The sequence below is a fragment of the Mustela putorius genome, unplaced genomic scaffold, assembly GCF_011764305.1.
Source record: "Mustela putorius furo isolate JIRA1106 unplaced genomic scaffold, ASM1176430v1.1 tig00537350_pilon_pilon_pilon, whole genome shotgun sequence".
NCBI lineage: Eukaryota > Metazoa > Chordata > Mammalia > Carnivora > Mustelidae > Mustela > Mustela putorius.
The window spans coordinates 13,042,547-13,057,883 of NW_025422471.1; the positions used below are offsets into that span (position 1 = coordinate 13,042,547).

At 34.8% G+C, this 15,337-nt stretch overlaps 1 protein-coding gene across 4 annotated transcripts in view; it reads right to left on the reverse strand.

Moving 5' to 3' along the window:
• Positions 1-15,337, reverse strand: part of ADGRV1 (adhesion G protein-coupled receptor V1) — a 546,992-nt gene that overhangs the window by 484,200 nt on the left and 47,455 nt on the right. For all 4 annotated transcript variants that reach the window (XM_004759095.3, XM_045074447.1, XM_045074448.1 and 1 more), the window contains exons 9-13: positions 14,896-15,225; positions 7,595-7,771; positions 5,226-5,449; positions 903-1,029; positions 615-800 (exon numbers count right to left, since the gene is read on the reverse strand). In XM_004759095.3, the coding sequence (XP_004759152.2) occupies positions 615-800; positions 903-1,029; positions 5,226-5,449; positions 7,595-7,771; positions 14,896-15,225 (1,044 nt within the window). The remainder of the gene's footprint in view (positions 1-614; positions 801-902; positions 1,030-5,225; positions 5,450-7,594; positions 7,772-14,895; positions 15,226-15,337) is intronic.

Sequence of the window (15,337 nt, forward strand, 5' to 3'; positions counted from 1 at the left end):
TAATATAAAACTTTATTTATTTTTAAAAGTGATTTTACAGGGACGCCTGGGTGGCTCAGTTGGTTAAGCAGCTGCCTTTAGCTCAGGTCATGATCCCAGGGTCCTGGGATCCAGTCCCACATCGGGCTCCTTGCTTGGCAGGGAGTCTGCTTCTCCCTCTGCCTCTGCCTGCCACTCTGCCTGTGCTCGCTCGCACTAGCTCCTCTCTCTCTGACAAATAAATAAATAAATCTTTTAAAAATAATAAAAAAATAAAAATAAAAAGTGATTTTACAGAAAAACTTCAGTTCAAACCCACATCATTAAAAGTTCAAACAGATGACATAAAATAAAACAAAACATAAACAAAGCTTAAAGAAGATGAAGACTGATCACAATCATTTCATATCATTTGGTATTTCCTTATTAGGACAAATGTACATAATTCAAAGTTGAATAAATCTCACTTTGTTTTTTAAGCTTTTTTTTTTCTTTGGCAAATGTAAGGACCTCGCAAGCCTTTCTTGTTCACTTCTCCTGTATCTTCTTATCAATGTTTAAGATATTTACATTCCTAATATACTAGACACTACCAGCTTTCCACAAAAGCACATGAAAAAAATAAAAACCTGTACCTCTGGTATTCCATCCAATCTTGTTAGCAACGTGATTACAATCTCCCATTCCCCAGGTTTAAATTCTAGCACCCCTGTGTTTCCATAGAACTCATTGCTATCTCTCGGCTCTACTCGGTAGTGTAGAAACTGCTTCACCAGAGCTCCCCTGGATCGGGTGATGTGGAGCTCTACAGATTCCCCTTCCTTAAAAAACAACAACAACAAAAATCCATGGAAGTTCAAACTCCAAGATTTTTCATCTGAGGTTGTAAGTACAAAATAGACTAACGTTTCTTTTGTACTTACTTTTATAACATAGGGTCCTCTGGATGTAGGAGAAAATTCAAAAATTCCCCCAGGATCATCATTTTCCAAAATAATTAGGTCACAGCTAGTATATCCAGATTTTAGCACTTGATTTTCCACATTGACCCTGGAGAAGTCAGAAGGAAAAAAAGGAACATGCTACCTCTAATCTTCATACTGAATTTTGCAGCCTTATTTACAATATTTATAACACTTCTAGATAATGAATATGAAAGTTATTAGGAGTTGAAATTTAAACTGAATTTAAGTGTATTAAAATTATATAAGATCAAAATACTTTTTACTCATAATATTTATGGAAGAACTTCTATTTCTGAATTCATTACATCTTTCATATTTGACTTAAATCAAATATTTCAAAGATATTTGTACACCAAAATTATTGTCTAAGTATACCATAAAATAAGTAATCAAAGGCTATAAATATATTTTTATAAAGAACAAAATCTACAGGTTTACAGTTTTATGAAAATTTAATTTGTAACATGTAGTTAGAAAATACGTTTAAATAAAATTGCTTTAACTTTACATGCACTTGAATTTTTAAAATTTTTTAAATTTTTAAAAAATCTAAGGACATAAGATTATACCAACTAAATAAAAGTTGGATAACTGCACGGACTAAAACAAGCCACACTGATCAAACATAAATGAAGTCATGATTAGATTTTAGAAATATTTTTGACCTTTCATATAATTCTATTCACCTCACTTTTAACTTCCTTTTTTGTTATTATAAAAGAAAATACAGAACATATGCCAAAAAAAAAAACATGGAATATTATGGATCTGAGATGCATGACTTATTGAGCAATTTCTACACATCTCTCAAAAGAACATATTTAAAGAAGATTTTTTTATATTTCTGGTTTTTATGGTCGGTGTATAATTAGAACGATCAAAGAGATTGGGACGCAGGGCTCTGGGAGTTTAAAGCCTGCATACTCTTTGAGAATTCTCAGACCTGCGGTCTGTTCTAAACCTTCCCAAATGTCACTTTCTGTTGAACCAAAAAGTACTCAAGATCAGACCTCAAAATTACAATGAAGCCACAATCAATACGTAGAAAAGACAGCTCACTTCCTATGTAATAGAAAATCAGAATTATCTTCCTTCCCTAGCTTTTGGAAACCTGACAACCCACACCTAGCATCCTCGTGACCGCAGAAGAGACAGCTCAAATAATAGGACAGTTATTTGTTACATCGTTAATCCAGTCATGTGATTTTCACAGTGAATATACCCATATTTCATACATGTTCCCCTTACTATTAGAAAATGAAACGACACACAAAGCATGCGCAGGCATCAAGCAAAACTTCTCAAGACCTGCAGTCATGCAGAACCACAGCCTTGTCTAAAACAATGGCTTGAAAAGCAAAAAGGCTGAACAACCAAAACCAAGGCATTATTTTGTACACTTACCCAAAATACACGACAAACCTTTCGGTTTCTACCCTGTCAACATAGAAAGAAGTGTGGGAGGGGGAAAAGCAGACAGAGACACCATTTGCCAAAATCTCACTTAATACTGCTAGAAATTTGAACGACAGAGGAAAAATAAAGCTAAAGAAAGCTTTCCTTTTTTTTCCTCCACAAGCCAGTAATGTTCACTTTATGGGAATTCTGCACACTGGCTTCTCTGCTATTGACAAATGCTAGCAAGAGTTTCAGCAGTTCCCACTTAGGGAAGATGACCCCATGGACAGCCAGCATGTCAACAGCCACGGACGACATTCCTTTCCAGGCCTGCTCCAAGGCGCTGGGGTCTGTCAAACACTGTGCGTGCTCACAGGCCACAGCAGCTGAGCAAATCTCATTCAGCTTGACTTATAATTACTTAGTAGCTTTAGTGAGGTTTTAAAAAAAAAAAACAAAAATCTTCATCCTCAGACCGAAACCCAGTTATTCTTTGAAAAAATTAAAAACTCTAGAAGCAAAGAAATACATACCTTTCATCACTTGCCTAGAAATATAATTAAGAAGCCACAAGATAGCATTTTTGTCTTTTAACTCTGACAAATATTATTTAAATAGAACTTCGTATCAGGAAATCTAAATACTTTTCCAAATCCCCAGTGTAATGCATTTTCAAACAGTCTTGAAAAATACATGTCAACAGGCACAACTCCAGGGCTTCATTTGCAAGGTCAAATTACACTATTTATATATATGGGGTTATACACAATATATACGAAAATTTTTCTGAAATACACTGGCAAAGCGAAATTTTGTTCTGATTTGGGGAAAACTGAACAATAAAATATTTTTAACTGGTATGATACTGAAAGCATTACAAACTGTTTAACTCCAGAGCAACTTTTATCTCTACTAAATATAGAGAATTGCCATTTGAATTTGACTTTAGAGAAAGTATATAAGGTACCACAAAAAAATCGCTTCTCAGCCTTTTGGCTAAGATCAAGTGTAAGGTACCACAATAAAGTGTTATTTCTGTTGTATTATTATATCATAACATTGTAATAACACTTACTACCATTCATTCTTTCATTTTAGTTTTGTTAAAAATTTGTAAAATCAAGATGAGGTTTAGATAAAACATGTGATTTTTAATTTTAGATGTTATTCTCACATTTATTTAATTAAATGTATCTTAGAATACTCAAATGTTACTGGCTCATTCTTACTCATGTACAATTTAGATAATATAAGTAAACACTGTTGCTAATTGAATTAAAACATTTTAATATAAAATTAAATGAATTTCCTGTATTTGAAAAGAGAATAACCATTAATTTCTGAAATACTCTTGCCAATGATTTGTATTTCCTTGTGTACTGTTTTTGCCCAAAGGAGAGAAAGAAATGAACACTTAAAAATTATATTTAATTTAAAGGTTTATATGATCAAGTTAAAAAATGACTTTTTTGGAAGAATACAAAAAGTATTCATTATAAAACTTTCGAAGGTGAAAATTAAATCATTCTTTAAGCACTTAGCCAAAGCAGAAACTCAGCTAAGAGTTTTTATGAATTGCTAAGATCTTGGGTTAATAAATGCTGTTCATTTTTTTTTCTTTTTTTTTTGGAGACTGCTCATTGATTTAATGAGTAGTCAAACCTAAAAAAAAAAAAAAGGTAATTCTCAGTTTTCATTTACATTTCACTGATTTTTTAAAGTAATTTGAAATACCTTTCCTTAAGATTTAATGTGAAATACATATTAAAAGCATAAGTCATTAAAATGAGACATTTAGACAGTGTGTCTATTAAATTTTTTATTTTTTTAATTTTTTTGTTTGTGTGCTTTGTTTTACTTTCTATGTAAAAAAGGGAGTAAACAGAATTCACTTATGAAAACAAACAAAATATACAGCAGACACTTAGTAGATTTGTTCCCTACATTCTATATTTTTCTCTGACATAAAAATAAGATGTTTACACAAAATACTTACAAAGAAAAAAACCTAATGGTAAAATATAAATAGGATCAGGGGTTCCATGAAATAATACACTATTTCAGTCCTGATTAATACAATATAAGATAATGCCAATTGAATTTATATGTGATTTTTACTGTTTATAATATATGAATTTTGAAAAGCACTCCAGTCACACTAACCTTCTCAAATATGTATCAACTTTAATATAGATAAGCTTGGCTTTGATTTTTTTTTTTTTTAATTAACTGACATTAGTTAAATGCAGAACTTTTTTTCACTTTTGGAGGTTTTCTGTATTACTGAAAAAAAAATTTCTCTGAGACTGTAGTATTTTCCTAATATAAATTATCCACTGAGAAATGTTAAGTAAATCCTTATTATTAATGGAAAAAAAGCCTTAAATTTGTAGTTTTGATTCTCCATAACGTGTGTATTATTTAGTGTTCAAATTCTATGTTAAAAAGAGAATTTCATTATATTAAGATTAACACTTTCTTTTTACTCATTCAAAAAAGCTCTAATCCCCTCCCCTGCTGAAAATGAAGCAGACACAGCTGTTTGTTTAACCTAACATTTTTGATTTGTTGCTGCCTAGTTTTTTAATATAGCAACTTATTAGCTATGCTTATGTTATATCTAATATCCTCCAAAAATTCTCTGTGCAATGTTTCCTCATAATGAATAGCAGGGTAAAAATTCACTATGTCACAATACTCACAGTCTAACCAGAACCATCAACAACAACAAAAAAAGTCAGAATCCCAGCAAAATGTCATCTATTCAGTTTTTTCTCTTTACTTCATATGGAGGAAAGAATTAAAACAAAAAACAAAATTATTTCAGAGAACTCGAACATATATAAATGTTACTAAATAAACATAAGCTAAATGGGTTATTACCTGTCTAGAGAAAGTGTTACTGTCTCATTCATTTCCGGTGTGTCATCAGCTTTGACTGTAATGTTGATTGTTGTATCACTTTGCCCAGATAAAAACACAACAGAGCCATTAAAGGGACCTATATCATCCAGGGTCACTGCTTTTGAATTAAAGCCAGAGGGCTTCAAACTCCAATAGACAGTAGCCTGGCCATCAGTTCCATCCCGATGTAAGGGAATGTATACCTTATTTTTTAAAAAAAAGGAACAATTTCTTCTGAAATATATGCTAACAAATTATGTAAGCTTTTCAGTTAGTGCATGGCCATGTTATTATATGAATATATATACTCTGCATAGAGAGGCCAACTATTAAATAACAATAAAATATAACTGAAAATATCTTCTTTTTATAAAGCATAAAAATAATTTTAGATATAACTTTTTATTAGTTTTTGCTAATCACATTTATCTGCAAAACTGTTCCCACTTAAAAATATCCCTAACCTGTATTTTGTCTTAATAAAAGGATATTTTAAAAGCCAAAGAGCAGTGAAAAAACCACAGAACATATTGGTTAAATACAAAATTTTCATCAGAGTTTCTCCCCCCAAAAAAAGAATTAATGTAATATCACAATATAAACTGAAAGATAAAGTTTTGTAATTAAAATAGAAAATTATGAAAAATTCATCTTAAAGTTATGGAGGCAAAAATAAGAAAATAATAATATAAATAAGAATAAGAAATGTTTCTAGCCAATATGATACATGCAATAGAAATAAACTGAGATACTCAAATAGTTCTGGGTGACCTTGGGCAAGTTACTTAACCTCTCTGACCTCAATTTCCTAGAGTGAAATGAAGCTAGGACTTACCCATTTTGCAAGTCTGTGGAGAGGATTAGAATGTCTCTCCATTAAATGAGCTAAATAAATGGCAGCTTTGTAATAATTCTGAAACAAATTATTTTTGGTAGTTTTACTTAAGTACAGTACATTTCAAATATAGAAAATAGAAGGATCATTATAGATAATGATAAAGTTTTTTTTCAAATAAAGAATATAAATGAAAACTTAATGGTAGATACACTATTCTTTATAAGCCCCTAAGAAACTACCTTCTTTGTTCTTTGCTTTTTAACACAACCCATTTTGAAAAATGGAAGATATTTTCCTCACTAACCATTCTGCTAATCTGACTATCAATGGTCCAGGCTGGAGACTAGTAAACAAGACACGATACTTAAGAAAGACAAAAAAAAATTAAGAGTCACCCTGAGGGAGTGGGTGTGGCCAGGGCTATGGATGGGACAAAGAGAAAGAGAACTGAGGGAAATTTCCATACTTTCTGTTTCCCAGAGGGGAAGAATGCAGGTTTACAGAGCCCAAAATTTTCCCTCAAAACTAATTTCCCTCAAAGGAAAAATATGAAATGGTAAATTGACAGCAGATAATGAATAAAAGAAATCCACTCTCTAAATGTTTTTAGTTTTTAAGTTTTTAGAAGAAAACAGTATATTAATAAAAAATACAAAAATCAGAACCATCTTGAACAATGAGATACTCTGCCAATTTCCAGAATCAAATATACAAGCAAAGGAAGTCATGGATACCATATTCCAACATAAGACTTTGATAACAAAAACACTTCTCCTCTTTTCTGAGCTGAACCCAAACCCACTTTAAATTCAATCTAAGTTAGGAGAGTCTTAGAGAAGGTTTCAGGGATAGACGGTGACTCAGATAATGGTAAAGCTGAAAGAGTCATCCCTAGATAAATGGCAGGAAAATTCAATCAGGGTAGGGTACACATAGGGGTGGTATGTTTATGAGTGTGCTTCTGTGTGTGCGTGTGTGTGTGTGTGTCCACAAAAATTTACCCATATATAAAAATGTCTCAGATCTGGCATTCCACAACTTTCCCACCACCAAGTGGAATGGTGATCCAAGTGGATCCCTTCTGCCGCCAAGCACAGAACCCACGGCAGCCACCCTAGTCCTGCCCAAAGCAAGCATGAGTAATACTAATAAATACAATAGGTCAGGGATACCTGCAATACATGTGACTTGGTCAATAAAAAAAGAAAAATTATGTTTAGCTATCACTCTGGCAAATGTCATAGCACTATCTAAAAACATCTACATCAAAACACCCAATTCTGGCCATGAACAATTAATTCTAATTTTATTCTAACAAATATGGCAAAAGATGATGAAAAATCACATATTCATTAGTTTCTTATATCAAATGACACATTGAAGACTTGCTGTAAATGGTGAAGCTTTTCAAGATCTGTTAAGTCTGTATGTTAACTCTACAAAAAAGGAAAACTGTCTATGCCTTATCTCAGACTCATTAGGGCTCATCAATAAGAAAAAGCTTACTTACCACTTCAGCAGCAGAATCTTCTGGTTCGTGTAAAATGATTGGAAGATTGCTAAGGAAGCCAATTTCTCCATTTGCAATGTCTGGAGTAACTACTAAAGAAATATTTTGGATTTTCCCAAATCTAGGACTTACAGGTGGGATTGGGGGAATTATGTTCACCAACTCTACAGTTTCCAACTATAATAAACAAACACAAAAAAATTAAAAGAAGAGAAAATTTTAATTAAAAAAAACTTAATAGCATGACAACAAAATAAATAAGTAAAGATCACAAACTTGGCAACTTCATCTCCTCTTTCAGTCACCATCCTACTTCAATCTCCTACAGTGGCTTCTTGAGGTTTTTGTTTTTTCTCTTGTTATTATTCCCCAGCATTCTTTCTAAGCCCTTTATCTTAAATATCATACCCTCTCCCTAATAATACCTCAGTCTCTCCTGTAAATTCCAAATCTTTCTAACAACTGTCCCTGGACATTACATAAATGTCACACAAACACCTTACAGTTAGAATATCCAAAACAGAAATCACTACCTCCATGATCCCTCACGACTAACATCACCACCACTACCAACTGCTTTTCCTCCTTAACACCTGTACCCAACTATCTTGACCCTAAAGGCAAACTGAGAGTTGCCCTAGGTCTCATTTTTCTCTTCTAGTGACCCACACTTCCAATCAATCACCCCCTCCCCTTCTATGCCAGAGAAAACTCACTATCTGAAGATCGTTCAAAACTCCAAATGTAACCTAACATGTCTCACTGTTTAAAGAAGAACAGTGCATGTATATCACACAGTATCCCCACGCCTAATGAACATGACCACTAGAGTAACTTCCACAGTATTCTCATCCCTTCATCATCTCGCAAGTCCAAAATGTGCCCACTCTTAAAGACCAGCTAAATCTCCCCCTTTCGTGAAGATTTCCTAGTATCTGCAGCCCCTTCTATCCTCGTTCTGAACTTCTACAACTGCCCTCCCTAAACTTAGAACTTTATTATAAATTTCACATGTTGCTTGCTTATCGTTTTGCAAATTCCAGATTTTTACTTCCTAACATAGCCCTTGTGAGTCTGTGTTCTCTTCCTCAGCATTTCACCAGGCCATGACACAGACCCAAAACTGCAGCTGAAACACAGTAAATGCTTGTCAACTCATCCCTCTAACACAAAACGAGCTCTATAGGAATCCTGGTATATTACAAACCTTCAACATCTTAATATTCTAACTTTCCAAAATTCACCTGATCAAGCCATACTGTGTTCACTTGAGGAGTACAGGAATAAATAATCATTACAGGACTGCAAAAACAATAAAGATTTTAAGCTGAAAAGCAATTCTGAACGTAGTAACACATTATGGATTTCCCACTCTTTGGAGCCCTCTGATAGGCTTTGTAATGTGGAAACAAAGCCAATAAGTAACTACCAGAAGAGACTTGTGATTTAAATTGATTTTCCACAAACAGACAGGAGTTGTTCTGATCCCACACACAATGTCACCTTTTATGATAAATGATATATATTTTAAAGACAAAAGCAAATGCCCTTTCAAAATGTCACACATTTTGCTTTATGAATTGATAAAGAAGATGTGGTATATATATATATATTTAATGGACTACTATGCAGTTATCAAAAAACCCAAAATCTTGCCATTTGCAACAACATGGATGGAACTAGAGGGTATTATGCTAAGCAAAATAAGTCAATCAGAGAAAGACAACTATCATATGATCTCTCTGATAAGAGGAATTTGAGAGGCAGGGCGGAGGGTCATGGGGGAAAGGGAGGGGAAAATGAAACAAGATGGGACTGGGGAGGGAGACAAACCATAAAAGACTCTTAAGTTTCAGGAAACAAACTGAGGGCTGCTGGAGGGAAGGAGCGTGGGAGGGACAGTATGGTGACTGGGTGATGGACATTGGGGAGGGTATGTGCTATGATGAGTGCTATGAATTGTGTAAGAGGGATGAATTACAGACCTGTACCCCTGAAACAAATACATTAAATGTTAATTAAAAAAAAAAAAAATCACCTACAGGAGGGGTGCCTGGGTGGCTCAGTTGCTTAAGAGTCTGACTCCTGATTTCATTTCAAGTCATGATCTCAGGTTTGTGAGGTTGAGACCTGTGTCAGGCTCTGTGCTGGATATGGAACCTGCCTAAGATTCTCTCTGTCTCACTCCCTTTCCCTTCCCTCCCTTTCTAAAAATATGTAAATGTTTTTAGTATTTTTTTTAAATCTAAAAGTCACATACAGGAGAAAGATACAAAAAAAAATTTGAGTCATTTGAGTAGGAGAAAAAAATTAGACTGACACATTTTGTCAAACATGGTATGTAGTAAAATAAAAAGTGTAATTCTTTAGTATACTGCATTTACTTTATAAGATAAGTAAAATGTAAAGATAAATAGTAAAAACCACATATCTGTCGTTCTTTCTAAAGAAAAGAAATAGGTATACATGTAAATTTCTACTTATCTTTAAAATTTTACAAAGAATAAACAAATAAAATGTACATATTATATGTATAGATAATATATATGTTTAATTTATATCTATACTTAATGCATATATAAAATGTATTTAAATATACGGTATACATTGTTTGGAGGCAAAGAGATTTCTAAAATACTTGGTCATGCGTGAGTAAGCATGTGTCTGTGAATGAACACTCTCATTCCCATACATTCACCAAGAGCTAAACTGATAATACTATTCAAAACAGCAGGGTATTTTCTAAATAAGAAACTTTCTAAAAAGAAAGGAGGAGAATAAGTAAGTCATATCTCACATTTATCAAAAAAATTAATTCTAATACAGGATTTTTGAAAAATACAAAGAAGATACAGAATGCTATGAAATGAACTGATCAAAAGGAAAATGCTAATTTTCCATGGCTTATTTCCTAGTCCCTAAGCCTTTTTGTCTGGGTTCCTTAAGCATCTGCTAAATCAAACTGCCCCATTCATAGAGTCGTTCTTTGCTTTCAGACAGTTTGCAACTGGGACAGCACATTAGCAAACCCCAAGTCTGCCAAAAGTTGTATCTCAGACTAATGTATTTAGCCGAGAGGGTAAGGGAAGAACGAGGAGCTCATGTCTCAGATTCTCTTTTCTTCAGTTTCATTCAACTTTCCATGCAGAATCTGATGCCTCCTATTCTTGAGCTGCTCATCCATTATGTACTATACAAACTACATAACATTCTAATTTCAACCAGCCTTCCAGAACCTACAGCTGTTTTGAACCTCAAGGAATTGTGTTGGTGACTAATAGTGTCTTTTTTTTTTTTTTTTTTTTTTTTTTTGCTTAACTGTTAAATTAACTGTCTGCACTCTAAGACCTTTTGTTTTTGTAACTGAATACAGAGAGCTAAAAAGAAATGGGTCTGGAATTAGTGGTGCAAACAGATTTCTAAACCGGCATCACCAAAATTCAGACACTACATACTTCTTTAAGTTTTCCCTGACTTTTCAAGTAGCATCAAGAATAAATTCTGCCATGCTCATATACAGTGCTGAAAATAGCTCGGATAATATCTGATCCATAGATGGTCCTCAATAAACTTTTGTTGACAAAGAGATTCTCTGCAGCTACTTGGATAGATGTACTAGATATTTTCAAAAGAGTAAAAACTTGATAGAAAGGTTACTAATATTGGCACAGATATAGGGGGTCTGTATGCACAGTAAAAACGGGTCTTGAGGCAGCATGAGAAAAGAAATCACAGAGCCAAAATGGGAACAGAAAAATTCTCCAAAACTCAAAATCAACAATTAAACTCATCTCATATCACTGCAATAACTACAAGAATGCCAGGATGCCTAGGCCTCCATGAAACTAAAAGCAACTGTGTAAAATCTTTGCTTTATTTCACTTGGGTTCATAATTTGGTTCTCATGTCACTTGTGCCTATGCAAGACTGGAGACACACAGAAGGGAGAACTGAAAACTGATATACCTTAAACATATGTTATGAATTTAAATATTTGTGCTCCCCCAGAATTCACACATCCCCTGGGTAATGGCACAAGGAGATAACTGGGTCATGAGGCCAGACCCCCATGATGCAAATGATGCCCTTATATGAAGAGACGCCAAAGAGCTTGTTTCCTGTCTCTCTCCACTATGGGAGGACACAGCAATAAGACATCAGTCTGCAAACCAGGAAGAGAGCTCTCAAGAGAGCTCTCACCAGACACTCCTCATGCCAGCACCCCGATCTCGGACTTACCAGCCTCCCGCACTGTGAGAAATAAAGGTCTGTTGTGCAAGTCACCAGCCTATGGTATTCTTTTTAGCAACCTGAACTAAGACAATATACATCAATGACAGTGCTCTGAATACAGAGGACAAGGACAGCAGAAAAGGCAAAGCACAGCGTTGATGCCAAAAATAAAAACAAAAACTCCATTAAATTCTGAAATTCCTCATAACAAGTTATTTTCTCCCAGGGATTCTTGAAAACTGCTAAGTTTGGGAAATGCTGCCCTCAATGCAAACTGGTGAAATTAGTTATGCACTTTCATGTATTATTAGGCCTTATCTTAAAACATTATGACCTCTTTTTTATAAGGCCAAATGTATACCTTTTTAAAAAAATTTCTAAATATATTTTCACATGTGTTCTGATAGCAGCATTCTAGTCCCTTTAATTTCTTGCTCAACATGGCCAGGGCCACGGACTCCACCACATGCTCAACTCCACTTCACAGATGTGGATGCCCCATCTGGCCACTCATGTCACAAAAGCATCCCACAAGCCACAGGGGAAGCAGACACCACTGTGTTCAAGGCCATGTTCTCTTCACCCATCACTCCAAGAGAAATTCAGGGGTCCTCCAAGATGGGTTATCCTTGTAGACAGAAGTATGCATCACTTCATACCTTCCCCATTTTGAGGTAACACAAATTACCAATAAAAAAATAACAAAAGATGAAGAGGGGGACTGCATAGCTCAGTCATTAAGCATCTGCCTTCGGCTCAGGTCATGATCCCAGGATCCTGGGACTGAGCCTCGCATCGAGTTCCCTGCTCAACGGGAAAGCTGTTTCTCCCTCTCCTACTCCCCCTGGCTTGTATTCCCTCTCTCACAGACTCTCGGTCAAATAAATAAATAAAGTCTTTTAAAAAAAACCAAACTAACAAACAAAAAAAGATGAAGAACAGAATCTCCTAACATTAAGTGGCATAACCTTTGGAAACAATGGCAAAATGTCTTCTTGTGGGTACACATGTTACAAAGAGGTATCCTCTACATACTGATAAATCTTCTATCTCCATAATAGGTCACCTTCTAGACTCCTCTACTTGGAGTCCTCAAAAAATATACAAATGGTACAAGCATGAGCAATGTCCCAGGTGAAAACATACCAAAAAAGACAAGAGTTTTCAGAATGAAAGGGCCTACCCCATCAAGCACCAAGCAAAGTAGGAAACAGTTCTGTGGAATTCAAAACACTAAGAAGATTAATAAAAAAAAAAAAAAAAAAAGCTCTCAGGGTTAACAAGCAAGTTACCTAAAAAAGTAAATAATGTCTTTCCCCTAAAATTTCTCATCAGCAACTGTGCTATAGAACAATACCCTCCAAATTCTGAAGAAAAAATGTATTTACTTTTATTTTTAGGGGGGGGGAGGGAGAGAGAGAAGGAGAGAGAGAGTCTCAAGCAGGCTCCACACCCAGTGCACAGTCCAACGCAGAGCTCAATCCCACAATCCTGAGATCACGGCCTAGGCCAAAATTGAGAGTCAGACGCTTAACCAACTGAACCATCCAGGCACCCTGAAAAAATCATTTTAATCTAAAAATTTCTACCAAGCCAAACTATCAATGTGAGTTTGAAGTTTTGTTTTTAGCTTTTCAAAGACTCAAAAAGTTTACTTTACATCTTCCTTTTCTGCACATGTATTTGAGGAAGACATTACAACAAAAACCACACACAATCCAAGAAAGAAAAAGCAAGAGATAAGAAAATTCGGGAGCTCAGTAGAAACCATTCCAAGTAGCAGGTGTGAAGCAAGCATAGAAAGCAGTTAGTACGGCTAACTCACCATCCAACATGTATAAGAAAACTGGAAGCTAGAATGTGGTGAGGATGGCATATAGAAAGGGAGCAGTCAGAAACACTACAGAAAGCAGTAAAAACCATAAAACAAAGTCTAGGCAAAAATATGAGACCAATTTAAATGTGCAGGATTCGAAAAATTAATTGAATATGAGACTTCATTTGCTACATATTTCGGTTAGTGAAATATGTGGAGATAAAGATTATAAACTCTTTATCAACCCATTCACACTACTTGAATTTCTATTAAATTTATTTACATAACCAAAATTTGATATGCATCCTTTATTGCTTTCTAATTTTCAGAATCAACCAATAACAAACGCATGGAAAACAAAACCACACTATCATAAGTGCAGATTCTTTTAAATTTTGGCAATAAAAATAATGTTTTGGTTAATAAAAGGTAAGAGATAAGAAAGACAAAGTGGAAGAATATGTTATAGGGCCCTAACTTCTTTTTATTTTTTTAAAAGATTTTATTTATTTATTTGACAGAGATCACAAGTAGGCAGAGAGGCAGGCGGGGGGGGGGGGGGGCGGGGGGGGGGGGGGGGGGGTGGTTAGCAGGCTCCTGCTGAGCAGAGATCCCGATGCGGAGCTTGATCCCAGAACCCTGGAATCATGACCTGAGCTGAAGGCAGAGGCTTTGACGCACTGAGCCACCCAGGCACTCCCCTAACTTCTTTTTATTAAGTAGATGAGAATCCAGAGATTCTATCTATAGTTAATAGACAAACAGATTTTTTTAGTATGTTATTTTAAAAATCTACACAATTTTTCTCATATTGCTTTATTTCTGAAATGCCTCCCCTGCAGTATCCATCATGAAAAACAGTATTTATCCTATAAATCCCATTCCTATATTTTCCTAAATCAACTCAAAAGAATGGTGGATCTCTTTCTCCTTCTCTCTCTCAATCTCTCCCCTACCTGCCCTCCTCCATTAACAATCTGTGTTACTCCATTTTGTCATCTGTTATTTTCTGACCTGCATTTCAAGTCAGTATACTTTTATTAAAGTATTAACTTTAGTAGGAACCTTGTTTTCTTCATCCTTATATGGCTTAGGAGCAGACACTTTCTCTCCTTGGATGCCCTCAACAAATTGTAGTAACTAATGGTAGCATCCAAACCATCAATGTGGCAAGATAAGGGTAGTTAACTCTCTCACACAGACAAATACATTTGCAGTTGAATCAAAGTTGAAATTGTTCTAATTACAGTACCTTTACTAGAAAGTGGGCCCCATTCTGAAGGAATGCATCATTTCTTATTGGTAGTTTTGTGGTGACTTGGATTTTTTGTTCTGGAAAAATGAGGTTATTTCTCCTGGACATATTTAAGATGCCATCTTTTGCTCGCAAAGGGTCCACAGCTCCAGCAGGAATATAAAGGGCAGAATAAAGCATCTTTACATCTCCTTTAGTTCCTCCTCCTCTTCTAAAACTCAGGAATAAATATCGTTCACCTGGGCTGCTTTCAATCTTCTGGTTTTCCATAGGAAAAAATGTTATTAGGCCATAAACATCATCACTATCCTGAATGTAGAACAAAAGCTGCAGATAAGGAAATAAAATATTAATGTATTAATGTGTAGAATTCTCACATCTGAGAAGACCAAACTATTGATTTTCTAAGCTATTCTGATTTTGAATAGTTATTTACACA